This window comes from Strongylocentrotus purpuratus, unplaced genomic scaffold (assembly GCF_000002235.5).
Source record: "Strongylocentrotus purpuratus isolate Spur 01 unplaced genomic scaffold, Spur_5.0 spur5_scaffold_8, whole genome shotgun sequence".
NCBI lineage: Eukaryota > Metazoa > Echinodermata > Echinoidea > Camarodonta > Strongylocentrotidae > Strongylocentrotus > Strongylocentrotus purpuratus.
In genome coordinates, this window is record NW_022145614.1 from 18,129,026 (window position 1) to 18,148,181 (window position 19,156).

A 19,156-nucleotide genomic window follows, 5' to 3' on the forward strand; every position below is an offset into this window, starting at 1 on the left:
AATGAACGGACAAAAAGACTGAAGCAGTAGTACTAGGACAAGTCAAGAAGAAGAAAAAAACTTGAGTGGAATAATCAATGGTAGTACTATTCGAAATGGATGCGAGTCCTTCATATGGCAAATTCTCCCTAAGATAAACAATTTTTAAAAAGCCTAACATGGAAGAGCAAAAGAGACTGATGAGTTTTTGTTAGTTTGAATGAGTTTCAAGTTTCAAGTTTCAAATTTCAAGTTTTCAAGTTTCAAGCTTTATTTATCTTTCTTTCATAACACACATTACAAATATGACATGAATATAACAAGTGAACAGAATATGGCGTTACAATAGAAAGATGAGGTGACCTTGGTTGAAAGCAAAGCTTGTGGATTTAAGGTCCCTCATGAGTAGCTGAAAGAACAACCTCGTCAGATAAGAATAATGCGTACATTTAATTTCTTACAAACTTAACTAACTAAACAACTGAGAAAATATAAACATAAATAGGTATAATAAAATCTACTGACTACTAAATAATGGCTATAAACAAGAGGAACAGGAAAATACTACGAGCAACAGGACTGAAACACAGACAAAAACTAAACAAGACAGACAGATGAATAGATGTGAGAAACGCGAGTAGAATTATGCTGACCTATATATAGCAAATAATTTTCTTAAATATTGATCACAACTATAAATCTAGACGATGTCGTATTATGTCGACCTACTGATCATTTTGGGAACCAAGTAATCAGGAATTGGACAAAACCTGCTCATGTTGCAAAACACTGTTAAAAATAATGTTAGTCGTACACATGAGTGAACTACCGTACTGTTTTTTTTTTTTAAATCCCATATCAAGCGTGAAAAATAAAATCGGTACTCTATGATCCTTCTTTACGCCCATCAAGGACATGGTCTGCTGTCAGATTCAATGCCCATAATTCATTAAAATTTGGATTCTTGATAATAAACTCCACGGCTTTATCTAGCTCTCTTGAAGCAATGATATCAGATTAAGAAACTCGCAGTCAAATCACTGCCCAGCAAACAGAACCCTGATGGAGAATGCAAAAAAAAATCAATGTTTGCAGGAGTACTCAGTATAGAATGACAAAAGGGACATACAGATCCAAACAGGTCCAAGCTCCACTCCAAACGTCACATCTCTCTACAGGGCTCGTCTTTAAGGCCCCTGTCACACCAAGTGTACCTACACCAGGGACCCGTTTCACAAAGCCTTTTTTCAATGACAAAGGTCAAAAATCAGTGACAAATCTGTTGATAACCAATCAGATGCAAGGATTTCAGTAGCTTATAACAACAACTGTCATTTGTCACTGATGACAAGTTTAGTGAACCGCCCCCCTGGGTAGCGTCTCACGAAAACTTCATTGGTACAAGTTCGCCAACATCTCATTAAAACACGTGTGTTGAAATTGACACGCGTCGGTGAACTTGTACTTATGACCGTTTCGTGAAACGGTGCCCTAATCGACAACAGGCTAGACAAAAACATTACGTTACCCCCGCACGACCAAGATTCGGTTGCTTTGGATTTGTTGTGGAATTGGTTTAGCAGTGTGACTGAGTTGTGGAGGCGCGCGCACGCAGTACTCCACGAGGTCGAATATCTTCTTACCAAACAAAGTTTCTTTCTGGCAGTCAGTTAGGCAAAGCACCTCGGCCGAGTAAAGATCCTTGCTTCCCGGCTTTGCGAGACATTTTTAACCCTTGGATGTTTGACTGAGACTCGTTTTGTTTTCTCATCTTCCAGGCTTAGTCGTGCAGGTTCGCCAGCCGAGCAACATCAACATGGAGACCAAACCCATCGCCAACGGCGTCGCTCCGTCGGAGGACGTCATTGACCACGGCAGCTCGAATTCTCACCCTGACCGTCCCGACGTCGCCGAAGTCGGCATCGACAACCCGACGATCGAACTCGGTGACGAGGAACCCATCTCGGTGCACATCATCCGCCCCGAAGTAGCCGGCACCGCCCCGGCCGTCAACCACGGCATCATGCCCAATAACAACGTCATGAAAGATGGCTACGCCGTCGACCCCTCCGCCTATGAACTCCTCAATGACGCGAAAGTGGTGGAGATGGAAATGGACGATCGAACAATGGTATCTGACAGAGATGAATACGAAAAGAACAATGATGACGATTCGGAAGAGGAGGAGGAGAGAGAGACATGGGGAACGAAAGTCGATTTTCTCCTATCCGTCATTGGTTTTTCAGTCGACTTGGCGAACGTGTGGAGGTTTCCATATCTAGTGTACAGGAACGGGGGAGGTAAGATGATAATTTTCTCACAAATTTCTCTCTCTTTTTTTGTTTTTAAACGTTATCGCATTCATTACCGATATAGACATATATTTCCGCACACCTAAAGGTTGTACCACTTTGATAGCCTTAGCGCGAAGGAAACAAAATATAAAGGAAATTATGCTTTTCATGTTGGCTTTGTTCTCTATTCCATGATACTCAGTAAGGTTTAGCCTATAGGACAAAATAACAACGTTGCCCAGTAGGCTTACTTTAGACAGTATGCCAATAGTTTAAATTATAGTTGTTAGCACTTTCTTTCTACAAGTAACTTTAATATTACTTTTTATAACGTTGAAAAAGCAGAAATCAAATTAAATAATTCATTCTTCATTCGTCTAACTGACATCGCCTCTCAAAATTTTACTAAGATTTTCAAGCAATTAGTTTTCTTTCAGTTTCTACCTTAACTGTCTAACAACCTCATTTTATATATGTACAGCTAACAACTAAATTATTCATACCCTTACCTACTTTTGTAATTTTATTAAATATTTGAAAATTTGATTTGTCCCTAATTATTATTCTTGCGAATGTGAAATATTAAAGCTTACACCTAAACGTATTCAACAAAGGCCCCAATTCAACCAGTCCACCTTTCATCCTTGAGTGACGAAAAACACTAAAAACATCACATTTACAAGGGGTATGAAATGAATAATATAGTATGAATAATTTAGTTCTTCACTGTATAAATCTCTCTCTGCCCCCTCCTCCCTCTTCCGATTCTCATCAAGACGCTTAATATGGGTAACTACACCGCCGGTTTATGGTTATAAACTGAATCTCTCATATTATGTTCAGGGCTATCTAATATGTTCGATGTTGTGCTCTTTCAATGAGATATTGTGTGAATAAGCTAACAAATGTTATCAGTATATCACATGCTCTTTTACGTAATTCTTCTACAAATAGCTCGGAATAGACAGATTGCTGATGTGCCCAATTTGACGTTTACAACATGTACATTATGAACAATTAACAACTATAAGTTCTTCTTACTCCTTGTAAATTTCATGTTGGTTTGTGGTGTTTTTTTTCTCGGAATTCAAGCATTAATGGTTGAATTATGTCCTTTGTTGAATACTTACATTTCACAAAATTGTTCCTTTTCTTGTCGGCCCCAGTCCATTACAAATGAAATTATTAATGTTTTTTAATGATTTAGCATTCAATAGTAATATATTCCACATGGCTCGATCAGTTTGATAAAGTGCCTAATTCATGGTAGTTGTACTCTTCTATAATAATTATTTGAATTCCATTTATTTTTGTCACACTATTTTGTTTATTTGTTTGGTTGTGGGGGGAAACTTTGCTAATACATGTATTCGCTAAATCCATTCTCGCTAAATGTATTAAGTTTGTGAACAAAACCATGACTACCGTTTTGTATAAATTATACATCGCTTGAAACAGAGGATCGTCAAAAGAAATCACTACATTCAAGAACAATATAACGAGAATAGATTAGATAATCAGAAAAGAAAAATCACAACATTACACTTCAAATTATATTTGATAAAGTTCTTTTTCATTTTTACGATGTGTGGCTTTGTGAACACTCGGTCATTTTTTTCTTCAGTTTGCCTTGTGTCACGTAATTATGGTAATATTCTTGATGATCCGCAACTTGTCCTACTTTATAATTATATCTGGATGAAACAGATGAAACATGGGACATACCCAATATTTTACAAGGCATTGACTTTAGAAAAGGATACTTAGATCGAATGGCGCGCTGTTTATATCGTTGAAAGACATTTCATCTGAAATTGTCTCTGTCGACCCTGGTGTATATAGCAAATAGCACCTCTGTATCAAGAAATAGCTCCTATAGTTCTTCAAGAAAGTGAGACTATTTTTGATTAAGAGTATGTTGAGGCCAGTGATCCGGGCTTTGAGATTTATATTGGCACAGATATAGGATTGGGGCCTAGGTTGCAGTTGGGCTTTAGAATTAGACCATTGGCTAGACATAGGCTTAGATATAATGTAAGTATATAACCATATGGTCAAGTTCTTTCGTTGAGTGAAAAAAAACCTTCTCGGTTTTTTCCGTCATTAGGCTTCCAGATTTATCAGTCTTTAAACTGCCCTCAGCTCCGTGCTATAAGGCCGTTACAGGTATATATGTTAAATGTAGTAACGGCCCAATAATATTGCAGATGGCTGTTTCAAATAACTTTGAGGCGATACGAGGGATATGGTTAAGATTTCTGAGCTCGAGAATCATTTCTAATTCTAAATTTTCACATAAGTACCATTATGTAGAATCGTTGATGTTGATATAAATCAATATGCAAATTCGAATCTCTAAAACATTTAATTCCCAATTTGGCACAAACTCGTATTACTTATAAGAGAAACAAGTATAGATTAATTATAATTTACTAAACTTTGGAGTGTCTTTTACCCCTTTAGTATATCTTACAATGGGAAAATTAAGTCACACTGACTTTTATGCCTAAGGTGGTGTATACCTTTAAGCGAATTCCAAGTTTGATATATCTGTAATAAAACAATTACGCCTTTCATTTTGTACTTCGTGGAATTGCGCCCGACCAATTTCCGTCGCCATTTTTCTAAAGCTATAATGTTCTATTATTTTTTACAATTTAAGTAGGTCTATATAGTCGAACCGGAATGGCAACGAATATTTTATAAACAATCTAATATTCGTTACCTGGAAATGTGAATGCCGTTATATAGAAAAGCATTGTAATGACAGTAGACAAAGTGAAAAATACCTCAATTCATAATCAGTTTAGGGATACGTTTACAAGTTACGTGATCCAATGACTTCCTTTCTGAAGTAAACCTAAATTCTGAAGACTAAAAAACCACAAGAACACAAACTACAGCGAGAGAGAGAGAGAGAGAGAGAGAGAGAGAGAGAGAGAGAGAGAGAGAGGTGAACTTTAAAGTCAGACTCGTGGTTTTCTTTCCCGTAAGTAACCAGTGTCAGTGTTCCGTCAACCTGACAGAAACTTCACTTCAGATTACATTTGAAATGAAACGAAGCCTGCTCGAACTGGAGAAGGGAACCACAATCCTCTAACTAGGACCCCCTCTTTCTTCTCAAACGTCAACAAAATATGTCGTATAGCTGCAGACACAAAACTATGTCGTACAGCTATAGACAAAAACATAGTTTGTATGATAATAATAATAAACCATTCTTATATATCACAAAAATAAATTAAAGTCCCTATGCGCTCAGAAAAAAGGGAAAGAAGGGATAATAGCAGACGTGAAGGACGAGAAGAGAAAGAATAACTGCTTTGTCATAACATTGTACTATTTTAACATTTTACGAAAACGAGACTCTTGAAATTTTCTACTGTATCAACCTGCTGTAATTTATTCTATAACTCTGCAGCTGCCAAGGAACGTTATACTGCTAGCCTACATCAAAGTATAGGGCCTACTTACCATCCGAAAGCTAAATTTGTCGGACTCCTTCGAATTCATCCTATTCTTTTTTTTAAATTCTGTTTTACATAAGCATATATAGTCATTCCTGCGGGATAACGAACATAAATAAAGTTAGATAGGAACTCAAGAACTCTTATTCTGCTCTGGGAATTCTGTCAACAACAGAGTTAAAAGTTTGTCGACAGTCTGCGTATACTCTTAGAAAGTATTTGACTAAACTTACCTGCTTATAAAAGTTTCGAAATACAATGCAGAGCTTAAAAAGCTAGAACATAACAAATACAGCAGAACTGGGATCCCGTTTATCTAGGACTTCAACATTCGTTGATATAGACGTGGTCCAAGGAGATTATTCTAAATCCTTTCTGGAATTGTATTTACATTTGAATGCTAAAAAGGGGGCGGAGTTGGCTGCATTTATATGATCTCAAGAAAATGGTACTCAATACCACTACTATATTATTATTTGTACCGTATGTGTAAGTTGCAAGGCTCACAATTGATTTGATTTGATTTGATTTGATTTCGTTTATTTACATTTCAAACAAAATAACATAAAATACATGGGATTGCATTGTACATAGTAAAATAATGATTAGAGACTCCTTGTTCTTCTTTTCTGTTTGGACGAGAAGAAAAGAAAACACAAACACAAAGCAATAGCTAAGCATTTGTAAATGTTTGTCGCCAGTTCGGTATTTACTAAAACAGAGGTTCAACCAATTGAATTGACTTGAATTTATTTTCTTTTGCAACATACAGCATATTACATGAGTCTGGGAGTGCATTCCATAAATCATCTTCGTTGATCTAAGAAATATTGAACAAGGTTTCTGTAATAAGTAATCATAATCATAAATTGGACAGAAGTATTAATCAGCTGAACATGGAATTGATATCTTCAATTTTTCAATTTTTCAATTGAGATATGTTCTGCCTGTTATTATGTAGTGGTAAATATTCATTGAGGTGTCATCAATCATCCTTCTCTTTTGAAATTTTATTTTCCTTTCTATGAACTTTTTAAATGTTTCCACGCTGTTTGCATACTTTTGAATTATAATTGGAATTAGAAATAAGTAATACTTAATACTTGATTACCTTATTGATATACAACGAAAAGTATTCAAATACTGATGTTCATGCAGTAACTTTTCTTTATTTGTTAATAGCGTTTCCAACATAAGCTTGTTATCCGGTTTTCGCCTCATTAAATATTTCTTTGAAATTTTTACTTTACTCATTATTATGTTTTAATAGTACCAATCATGTGTAGGAAAATCACTGTGCATTTTAAATTCCTAACTTTTCGCTATTACTAACATCTTGTATCCTCCCTCCTTTCTGCAGGTGCGTTCCTCATACCTTACGTGTTGTTTCTACTGATCGGAGGGATACCCATGCTGTACATGGAGTTAGCACTCGGTCAGTACAACAGAGGGGGTGCCATCAGTGTATGGAAGATATGCCCCATTTTTCAAGGTAAGCTCATTTGAAATATCATACATGTGCCCCCCCCCCCTTGTCAGAGAAAAGGGCACAATTAGTTTTCATATAGGCCTATCTTTCTATCATGTCTATTGTATAGACTACTTTCCTCTACCAAAACCCTGTACAATAATATACAAATTTGATGAAAACTTCCGATAAAGGGCACACTAAGCTTATTTCATTAAAAACGTTTGTGAAGTAGAGTCATTTGCTCTTAAAAGTATTAGCAAGCGGATCTACTCCTTCAAAGAGTACCACAAATCATTTAATCAGTTATAAGAACGCCTAAATACCTAAAAGAGGATCATTGATAATATTCAGGTACAGGATTGAGAACTATATCCTTAGGAGAAAAAGTGAAATTTATGAAAGACTCTATGCACATGAGATGAAGAGAAGCTCACATTGAACATAGAGTAAACTATTTATTCAACAATATAAATACTGACAACAGTTTTGGTTTTATTTCGTCTGCGAAATATCAGCAAATCATTTTCTTTTGTTTTTGAAACAATTTTTGGGCAAATTTTCAATGGACTCCTTTTCTTATTCTCTGCTTTAATGCAGCCAATTGCCAGGGCTTAATTCACTTCCACCCAACAGAGATAGTTATTTTCCTTTTTCTCTATAATGGAACATGCAGGTTGCGATTTCTTGCTTTAATTCAGCTCGATGTGTACTTTTCTGATTGGTTGTTCGAAACAAAATATGTCATGCTCGTGGACCGAATGATTGAATTCGATTCAATTCTCATTTATTTTATTCTCAGTTAAGAATTGAATTGATACAAAATAATTCATAAACAAATTTAGAAGATGAAATGGGGAGCTACATAAATAAAGCCCTTAGGTCTTGTACAAGCGTAGTTCCCAAAGCATTCAAATCATAATGTAAAGATAGATAGATTGATTGATGCAGACAATTGAACACAGACATCACAAACGACCACCCGAAACAATTCGGCACTGACGGGAACAGGATCGTAATTCTGAAAATGTTTGGCAGGTCTTCGGGTCTTGCAAGGAATCACGACATTGGTATTTAGTAGAAGTGTATTGCCTTTGTAGAATGACTTTGTACACCTGTAATTTCGAGGAATTGTAAACAAACATCATGAAGCAATTGAGCAAGGCTTAAAGGTAAAGACCAGTTATGGTCATGCGATTGCATTGTGAAAGAAACGTTGTGGAATCGATCAGAAAAGGTTGATCTTCTAGCGTCTAGCATCTGCAAGGTTCTGGAATCATCAAAATGATAAGAAATTTGGCCCATTCTTCTTAAAGTTACAAGCACTATACACAGAAAGATGTATATGGGACTACCCTTTATCTCTCACAGACCATGAGAGAAACAAATTTACCAAATATATGAATTAGTAGGCGGTTTCCCGGCAAATTTGTTATCATCATGTATTAGTCAAAACATATTCTTTCACATGATTGGTAATGAGAGCTTCCATTTCATTTTTTGAAATTGGGGCGTTTCCAATACTGGTCTTTACCTTTAATCAATTTTACCAAGAAGTTACTACTTGATCTTACTACAGTATAAGGCCCCGCTGCGTGAAATTAGCAATGATGGTAACGTTTCTATTCCTGGTAACTTCAATGGAAACCTTGATTTGATTTGCTGTTGAGTGATGTTGTCGTGGTACCTGTAGTTGATATTGATGGCAAAGTACCCGTGGTAAGATTTATGAAACGGGGCCCAGGTGTTTATTGAGTCAAGAGTGGTAAATGAAGGTTATGTTACCGGGGTTCGAACCCATGACTTTCGCATCCCCATGCAAGAGATTAAACTACTTGACGACGAAACCTCTAAAATCGCCGTTAATTTCTGATAACTTAAATCGCAACAAAACAAGTATATCAACAAAACGATATACTAATGTAGCTATTATAATGACTGTTCTGGTAATGATGATGATAATGATGATGGTGGTGTTGGTGTTTGTAATTATGGTAGTGGTGTTGGTGATGTTGATAATGCTGATGATGATGACGAGGATAAGATAAACATCCTCCTCCTCCTCCTCATAATCATCATTATCACCATCTTCATAATTTTTTGTCATCATTTTTAGTTTTATTAGTGGCATTCTATCTATCATAAACAATTTTTACGTTTGTTCCGAAAGGCATATAATACAATGTAGCTACAAATTAATGATAAGAGCATTTCAGCCGGTTTCCATGGAAACGAACTCGACCACATGACATTTACTCTGTTTACGTTGTTGACCTGTTTCTCTTGAATTCCGGCATCGCTGACCGATTATTTGTGATAGATTGAGTCACCTATTCTTTTTGACTGATATCCAGTCCTAACCTAGCTTCCATGTTGGTGCCAAGTTGTTCGGCATAAAGTATAAATCAACTCAGCGATGATGAACGGAGGTAGAAAAGTTTGCGATCCGGCTTTCTTGGGAGTATATTAAGTGAGAGATGGTGGAAAAAACATCTGTTAACTGGCCAACGAATTCGCGTATACTGACCGATCGAGGTATACCCCATATTTTGGTCTTTTCCAAAAAGCTATACAGGGCAACACACTTTCTCAGCGTTGGGGTTACGCGGTACATTTAATTTGTATTTTTCCATTTGGGGGAGGGTAGCCGATAAAAAAAAAAATGCCAACCAAGAGTTAGAATTTAACTGACCAAAATGTACCGAACGGAAAGTCTCTGCGTATCTATTTTTATGGGGAGGGAGGAGGGGATACACAGTAGCGGTTCTAGAGGGAGTTCGGGGCTTAAGCACTCCCTATTTCTTCAAGCTCCGCCCCCAAAACGTATTGATTATGAATAAATTTAAGTGAGGTACGTGAATGAAAGATCTCCAACCCCCCCCCCTAAAACAAAAAGATAATATTAGATATAGTTAGCGCTATTTCATAGAAAACCGTGAGCCATAGTGGCGTTAACTCCTTTTAAAAATTCCGACGATTACTTTGGTTCTTAACAGATATTGTCCTTCCACAACTTATACGAATTCACAAAAACCGTGTAAACTTTAACATGTTCAATCATGGTTCAAACCTTTCTAATATGCTTAAATGACCCAAAAGACAGAGATGCATACCTATTAACAATTTTGTAGGTTTTTTGTGGAAAAATGAAGACTAAAAATAGTTTCTTATTCTACTTCTTCTTTTTTTCCTCTTCTGCATAAAGGCGAGTAAAATAATATTGTTTGCTTTGCCTTCATTTTTTACCATTTCTATTACTATCAAACTTTTCGTCACTCCTACTAAAACTAGTGGTTTTGAGCATGATCCCCATTTGAAACCACCTTCGATGATTTGGGCATATAATCTTCAAATGTATACTAGTAGTGTAAGTTTACTGAGTATGGTTCAACGGTAGTACTATAGCTCAGTAAAACGACACGTTGTTCATAATGACTTTTGTCATAAGTGCATTCACCCTCGGGAACGAGTTGGCTACATAATGATTTATGTGTATTTATAGCTGCATATTTGTATTATTGCGTGGAAATTAGAGAACATGTTAGTCCCAGTGCATGTAGCAATCGTTAAACATAGCCCACGAAATGACATTGCTTCACATCTTGTAATAAGATACATCTGTTGAAGAGAGGAAAAGAAAGAGAGAGTTTGCGTCAATCATCGTTGCTGTGCACATGTAAAAACACAAACAAAACAACAAAAACAATAACAAAACAACAAATTTTGAGCTGTACCAAATCTTTTGTGTGCTTAATCATTGTGGGGGAAAGGGCGTACATACAAACCTTGACCTTTCAAAACGTGTGAAGTGGCTGACGTTACGAGAGCACGAGCCCCCCCCCCCTCCCCCCCCCCCCCCCCCCCTTCTGCCCTCCGGGCTGTATCACTGTATGGGACTTGTGCAGGAAAAGCCAATATTCATGACGTTCTGTCGTCACATTATACAGTTCTAAACACAACATTTTCATGCGGGCCCTGCAGTTATTTTTATCCCAGTAATTCCCAAGTACACGTTTACACCTGGTATGGGTGAGGAGTGGCAAATGTCGATTGATGCCTTGTCAAAGGACGTGAATGCCGGGCTAGGATTCGAACCCACAACCCTCGAATTGAGAGTCAAGTTAATGAACCACTATACCACGACACATCCACAATTAAAAAACGTACCAAAAAAAGAGAGAGAATCTGACGAAGTCATTGAATGCACTTAGTCCCGTTGAAATTCATATTTACAATCGCAACGACAGGTCATTACTAACAGTCATGAACAATTCAACAAATGTGACACAAAACACTAAAACGAGACCCGAATATATATGAACCGTATCGGCAATGTTTCTAATATTGTTCATGTTGCAAGATCATGAAATGTTTCATTCTGAGTGTATGTACTGCAAACCCCGTTGGTCGTATACCTATATTTAGAACAGCAAAATCAATAAAAACAATGTGATGAAAAATTTAGGATTAAGGTTGCCGAAAAAGAGCACGCGATGTCTTTTACAGTAAGCATATAGCGTATGTGATATAGGGGCGTTCAATCTTAAGCCAACAAGTGTTTTAAATTATAGTCTGCATAAATCATAGAAATAGTACACCTTCACGATCTAAAAACTCAATAAAACAAAGAAATACAAATAATTTGTTGAGCTATTGCAGGTATGTAGTATATTATTCTTGCTTATTTGTGGGAATGTGATATTTGTCCGAAATATTGCGTGACTATGCATCCTCGGGGAGGTGTCGCTTAATTTTGTTACAAATAATGTATGGAGGGTGATGACAAAACGCATACAACCTATTTATAGTATTCTTGTCTCAGTCATTTTGCACCGCACCGGGAACGTGTAAAAATGTAAGGCTGCTTTATACAAGAAGGGGACATTTATAAAACAAATTGATTGTACTTTACAAAAAAAATATAGTTTTGTACACTTTTTTTTTTTTTTTTTTTTTACTACAACAGTTTATTCAGCATGTAGACGTATACACCTATTTTGTCACCCCTCCCCGTATTTGTTTTCAAATAATAAAACCGACCCCCCCCCCCCATAGTATTTTTGATGATTCACATATCTACCGTGTTAGCACGCGTTGAGAAAGAGAAATGGAGGAAGAGAGATTCTGTGTTCATGATGGTTGATGATAGAGTCGAGTCGAACTCCGAAACCGGTTACAATCTTTTGAAAATGTTTCGTGCTTTCGTTGCTATACTGAAGTAAAATATTGGAATTCCTGCTATCCAAAAACAACTCATGTCTACCTGTGTAATTTACTCGTGAGCACGTTGCACTCTTTACTTTTGCCACACTGTTTTTATTTTTTCCATGACGATGTGGAAAAAAGACGTGAAAGGCGATCCGATTACTGTCGAAAAACATTGATTGAACAGTGCGTGAATGGTAATAGGCATGTCTTATTCGGTTAGTGTCGGTTTCTGCTGGCCGAGTTCACTGTACTGCGCTGGCCGACTTTTGGTCGCATAATACCGGTCAACTATACACGGCTTGCAATTTCCCGTTGATTTTCACTTTGTGCTAGGCTGTAGAGTTACTTGTAATATTATACCTTACTTGATTAATTCACACGTGTGTGTCCTAATGCACAATGAGGGATTGTTTTTATTCGTCTGCGAACATTTACGATATCCTATAGTTCAATCATTCTGCCAATAAATTCGATACTTTTCACAACTTTGCTCTAAAATAAAGAACAAAATAATGAGTGGTGACATATACGTAGTAGAATTTTAATGACATCTCACTGCCGAGTTTTGAGGACAACTTTAGTTTACAATACAATTCTCGTATACTGTCAAAATCTTCTGTTCATCTTTGATAATTTTCCCGTTACTTTCAAGACAATTTATTTCTTTCTTTTTCCCTTTGGCTTTTTCAAAATAAAGAAAATATTTCGATGACTTTTCACCAAATTCAAGCCACCTTGCCCGAGATCTCACAAATGCACCTTTGCACTGATATTCATACCACTTGTCTATCTTGTGTCTCAAAAACTTCATTCTATCTATATCATATGCACATGAACCCTCATCTACTTTCTTACACAAGTTATCATATTCACTTTCCATATAGCAATACATTTGTTTTTCTTGTATTAACATCAACTGTATATTTTGTACTAAATTCTTTAATTTCAAATATTTCAAAAAGCGCCTTAGGCCATTCCATGGTAGCTGCGACCATGAAGATCTCAGAATATGCAGTTCTGATATATAATTTCCAAACGGGAATAGCAAATCAGTGGACTGTATAGTCACGGTCAAGAAACAAAGTTGTTGTAAAGCTAAAGTAATATCAGTCTTGAGAGGGCGCTATACTTCTTACAGAGTTTATTATTTACAATTTTATCACTTTAGACTCGATTTCAACCGCGACAACGATCAGTAAATATATTGTAAAATCGCATATGCTTCCAATAATGTTCATTTGAACCAAATTCATGACCCCATACCAAAACTTTGTATAACGTTCAACATTTTCTTTAAACACTTCATCTTTCAGGATATAATTATTCAGTTTCCAACAACCGTTTCCCCTACTTTGTGCTAATATTTTAAGTTTTATGGATACCCCGTTATGATCGCACTTCAACACTGGTTTTATGTCGATTGAATAAATATATGAAAAATGCTCTTTCGACATGAGCCAATAATCTAGTCTTGAATGAATGTTTAATGACAGCTGCCTCCACGTAAACTGTTTTCTCTCTGGAAACATTTTCCTCCACACATCTACTAAGTTATTATTTTCCCGAAATTTTATCAAAATTCTGTTTTGGTAAGTATGCGAATGAGACTCCACTTGTGTCTAGTTTTTGTTTTATACACAATTCCATTCTACACCTGCAATCATAACGTCATTTAGTTTTCTAATATTTTTCACCCATATACACAAGGATGAATAGAAATTTTCTCTTTGTGTATTTTTTGCTGGAGCATACACATTTAAACATAAATACATTCGATCTTGATACGAAAATCCTAGTGCAATAGCCCTACCATCACCTTTGAAATGTTTGTCGATGACAGTAATAGGGAGACTTTCCTTGACTAAAATTGCTACACCTTTGGAATGGTTAGTACCATGATCAAACAAGCACAGTTCTTTCCATTCTTTAGATACTATATTTTCTATGTTTCTTGACAAAAAAAAGTCTCTTGCAAAAATGCTATGTCACACTTTTGGCGGTGGAGCCAAAGGAAAATTTTCTTGAACTTCAGCACTTCACACATCCCCGCACATTTAACGTAACAAAGTGAACATTGTTATCATTTCTATTTTTTTACAGTTTCACAGTAATTGCTTTGTCCTTCGTTCATGTTGCTTCGTTGTCAATTTTCCTTCACATTGTACTGGTATTTCTTTCTTTTTCTTTGGTGATTTCTTCTGTTCTTCCTTTAGTGGTCGAACTTTAGTGATAATACACATTATTTTATGTTAGAAATGTTCACAATAATATTATAGGAATGATGGACATAACTGCATAATAGAATGGTGTTACATTGACAGGGGTTACCTTGAAGTATGACATCGTACGACACAGTGATTGGTACTTCTGCTTCTCTCTTTCTTTCTCTCTCTCTCTGTCTCTTTCTCTCTCTTCTTTCTCTCTTCTTTCTCTCTCTCTCTCTCTCTCTTACACTCTCTTTCTTACTTTCCTCTCTATATCTCTGAGGTTTTTTTTTTTGGGGGGTGGGGTTTTATTTGCTTCTCATTTCATAAATTCAGCACCCTCCTCTATATAATACGACTATTTTGTTATGTCGTATCTCTATCAATTGGGCAAAAAGAATTTCCGTTTCGGTTTAACAAAATTTGGAGTGGACTATTAGGCTATTATTATTATTATTATTATTCTGCTTCTCTCCCTCTCTCTCTCTCCATTCTCTCTCTGTTTATTTTCCCTTTCTTAATGCACTAGTGGCGTAATTAAGGGGGAATTCCCTAATTAAATCGGAAAAAATGGATAAACTATAATAGTAACAAAGAAAATAGATGAAGAAATTGAGAAAAAAAAGGAAAAGGCAACATCAAAAGAAGGTGATACAACCCTTTTCCACACTCTTCCCTCAACTTCCTTGTTTTGCTGCATTTCATCCACCTCGTAAGACCGCCCAAAAAGTGCCCCTAAAAGGATGGGCTTATACGCTACGCCACTGACATTCTCCTATACACTCCCCATTTCTTCTTTCTCCCCTTCCCCCTCTCTCCCTCTCTCTCTCTCTCTCACTCCATTGCGGTAACTCAGAGAAATCACAAATTCGAATGATTTATACGAAACGAACCTCAGAAGTGCTTTAACATTCGTTCCCAGTCTGTAGGGATACTTACTCGAGGGAATGTTAGCAATGGAATGTCTATCAGGTACATTCGGATAATGTTTTCCAATTTACAACTAATCATATCACATGTTAACAACGATGGAGCTAAGTCGTAGCTGGTGGCGACCAGGGGCCCCCAAATACATACCTCGTCGCTCCCCTACTGCGCCGGCTAGTCTGCTCGGGCTCGATCGCTCCAAAGTGGACCCCCTGTCAGCTGTCTCAAAGAGGTCGGTTCCCCCAATCCCCCTTTTTCATTAGAGAAGCCCGGATCGAAGTGTGCTTGAGAAATCGCAAAGGTCGAAAGTAGTTAGGAATACAACTTGTCATCGTGTTCGACCTTGAACGGGAAACGTTTCTGCACTTTCTAACTTCCCACTTTTCACCCGCCCTATATACCTTCAGATAACTTATGATGGCGTTATTCTAAGGAAACGGAAACGGCATGGCCAATTTGCTAAGGGGGTCGACACACAAGTTAATTAGAATCATGATATATCGTTTCTTTATCTTACCAACTACCTTTTCATGATCAGACATGGCTGAAAATGATGCACAGAGGAATAGGAGAACCTCACCCGCTATGATAATCGTAGATCTGGGATTTCGCAATAGACACGTAATGCACGTTGACGAAAACAATGAAGAATAGTCGAAATTATTGGATGGAACAATGATGAAGTGCGGCGCTTTCCCGTGGCGCAGTTTACAGCATTTTGATGAATAATAGAAACAAGTGGATGTCCTCTTGGTCGATAATTCCATTCTTTGCGAGGGGTTTCTATAATGGTAACCTTGGGATATGGTCAGGTAATTGTTAAAGAATGTGCATGTTTCATTGCTATACAACTGGGGACCCCTTTTTCTGTGGGAAACAACAAGAAAGTAGGCATTATCCCTGTGTTTCTTTTCCATTACATATACTCCTCATTTTCTCATCGTTTTGTCATTTTTGTGACAGAGATACAGGATAGAATGTATGAGTGATTGATCATCTTCGAAATTAAGAAGGAAACATTTGGGAAGCAGAGGTATTAGCTAAAACAGGAGTCGTTCTAAATACGGTCTTACTCGCACGTCCGCATTTTCTTTACTGCTCACCACAATATAACATTGAGTCTTTTCAATTTTGTTTATTCTATTGCAACAGTGCATACCTAAATTTTAAAAAAAACATCAAGAAGATTGTTAAGATGTCAAATGTGAAATCAATATATCGATCTATCCTCATTGATAGAAATCTTCATAATTATCACTAAATTGCGGTGCTATATCTAGCTGAAGGTCATCTTCGAAAGTGTATGTATTGATTTATTTACGTATTATTATTCATTTGGCAATGTATATCATAATAAAACAATATACATGTATTTATTCACAAATAAACTAGTGGATTGAAAACACTGGATTAAAAACACTGCCTGGGTAAATGTGTATGGATACTGTTTTATTATGGAAATGATAATAACAATTATAACATTATCACGCTTTTGTAAATATCACATTATATCATAATATCTTAAATATAATAAAGGTTTGATATTCACTTTCGCCCGTTGGAATCTATTCTTAACTGTTGTCGACAAATTTGAAAATATGAGGACTTTTTTTTGCTCGTCGACACGTTTTGAAACATTTGAATTCTTTCTTCTTCTTCTTCTTCTTCTTCTTCTTCTTCTTCTTCTTCCTTCTTCTGTTTTGTTTTCTTCTTCTTTGTTTTTCTTCTTCTTCCTTCTTCTTCTTCTTTTTCTTCTTCCCCCGCCCCCATCTTGTTCTGGTTTGGAAGTTGTCGGCAATGTTTGTCCATCATCTCCCCTTATTCAATTTGGTCCAATAACGCCTATGTGTTTACAGACATATAAACATAATGTATGATGATTGAAATAGAGCTTTTTGAAACATTTACGAGCATTTTATGCCAACTGTGAATGAAATCCTTAATAATATAATGTTCCGGTGAACCTTATTTCAACCTATAGTTTGGTGTTATGGTATGTGCTTGCGGTTTCAACGAATGATTTGCTGTTTGTTTGTGTTTTCTGGTATTGCTGATTTACAGTTATCACTTATCTGTTGATCTAACGAATTTGAGATTTCCGAAATTTCGTTTTATTGAGAGTAAAAGTTCACTCGATTCCCCCCAAAAAATATTGCTCGGAAATACGAGTTCCAGAAAATGATATATATTCATTTTTCTAAAGATAGAACAAGTATTTGTTTATATTACTTCCGATTTGGGGAAATAATGTAGACAGTGTGAAAAAAGAAAAGGACATCTGTAATTTGTCAAAATGTCAAATGACAAATGAAAACAAACCGATTTTGGATATGGATGTTTTATGAGTGGATGTGGTACATTATAAATGTTAGGAACCGAGTCGGCTGGTGGGTAGAACTGTAATAAATTCTGTCACTATATTTTAAAACGAATGTCACAACTCAAATACAAAAGACTTGTAAACTATAAAGAAAAGATATGATTATCACAAAAATATGATATTATTTGATGTACTATACAGAAGCTGTGAAAATGAGAAATAATCGCTTGAATCGTAAAGTTGAAGTTTAAAGTTTATTTGCTCCACATTTACATCAAAAGCAATCCAGATTTATACACGCTGAAAAGTAACAAAATAATACGGACAAATAACTTAAATTAAGTGTAATGTACTGTAAAAATAAAGTAAAGTGTTTCGACTGAAGTACAGATATACGATAGGCAATGTAAAATCACCTTCTTAGAGCTATTCTTCTCAGCCATCTTGATATACGGTGCGTCGGGAGGTTAACTCTAGAAACAACAACGTACGAAAACGTTTACATGAAGATCCAATGTAATTCACCGTTGTAGACCATAATAAGAACATACAAATAATTGTGTACTACAAATCCTTCTTTTCTTTCCTTTTCGTGGTTTAATTATTTATTTTACTTTTCAGCGAAAGCATTAAAATGTCTGTCCAAATTTGTACATGTGCAGGGGTGTTATACATTACAAAAGTTAGCATCAAGACTCTGAAAATCCAGAAATAAAACACGAATATTATTGTCAACGAATTACAGGTTATACTTACTTATACAAACTACAGGCCTTCATTCCAAGATTCCCTACCCAACAACATTCACAGTGTTGAACTTAAAACACCCAAAACGATGAAATGTTGATAGCCCGTTTGGGATCGATAAAAACCGGTAAATTTAGAATTTCTTGTAAGATAATCTGCCTCAGGCCATCGCGATAAAGCTGAATAATTAATGACTAGGTTGAAGTTTTTTTTTTAACCCTAGTTTAAACATTTAACAATTTATATCAGGGTTCCGTTTGAGTTGCGTTTGAGTCATAATCAATCGAAACATGATGTTAATCAAAGACCAATTAGTATCAAAGATACAGGAGTTTGTAATTTTTTGATTGATTGGAGAAGTTTGGGACCAATCTGGATCAATCGTAACTCTTTAAAAGACAGGGCCCAGTGCCCTGTTTCATAAACTTCTTATCGAGAACAAATCTCCAAATCCTACCACATAATTATTTGGTCTCAGCCAAGCAAATGGAATTATATCGGTAGCTTATGACAGTCATTGCAGTTTGTTATTGGTAACACAT

General features: G+C 36.2%; 1 protein-coding gene across 2 annotated transcripts in view; it reads left to right on the forward strand.

The window, feature by feature from the left end:
* LOC105445726 (sodium-dependent noradrenaline transporter-like) overlaps positions 1-19,156 on the forward strand; it is a 48,480-nt gene that overhangs the window by 15,044 nt on the left and 14,280 nt on the right. For both annotated transcript variants that reach the window (XM_030975931.1, XM_030975932.1), the window contains exons 2-3: positions 1,758-2,279; positions 7,101-7,232. In XM_030975931.1, coding sequence (XP_030831791.1) covers positions 1,758-2,279; positions 7,101-7,232 — 654 coding nt within the window. The remainder of the gene's footprint in view (positions 1-1,757; positions 2,280-7,100; positions 7,233-19,156) is intronic.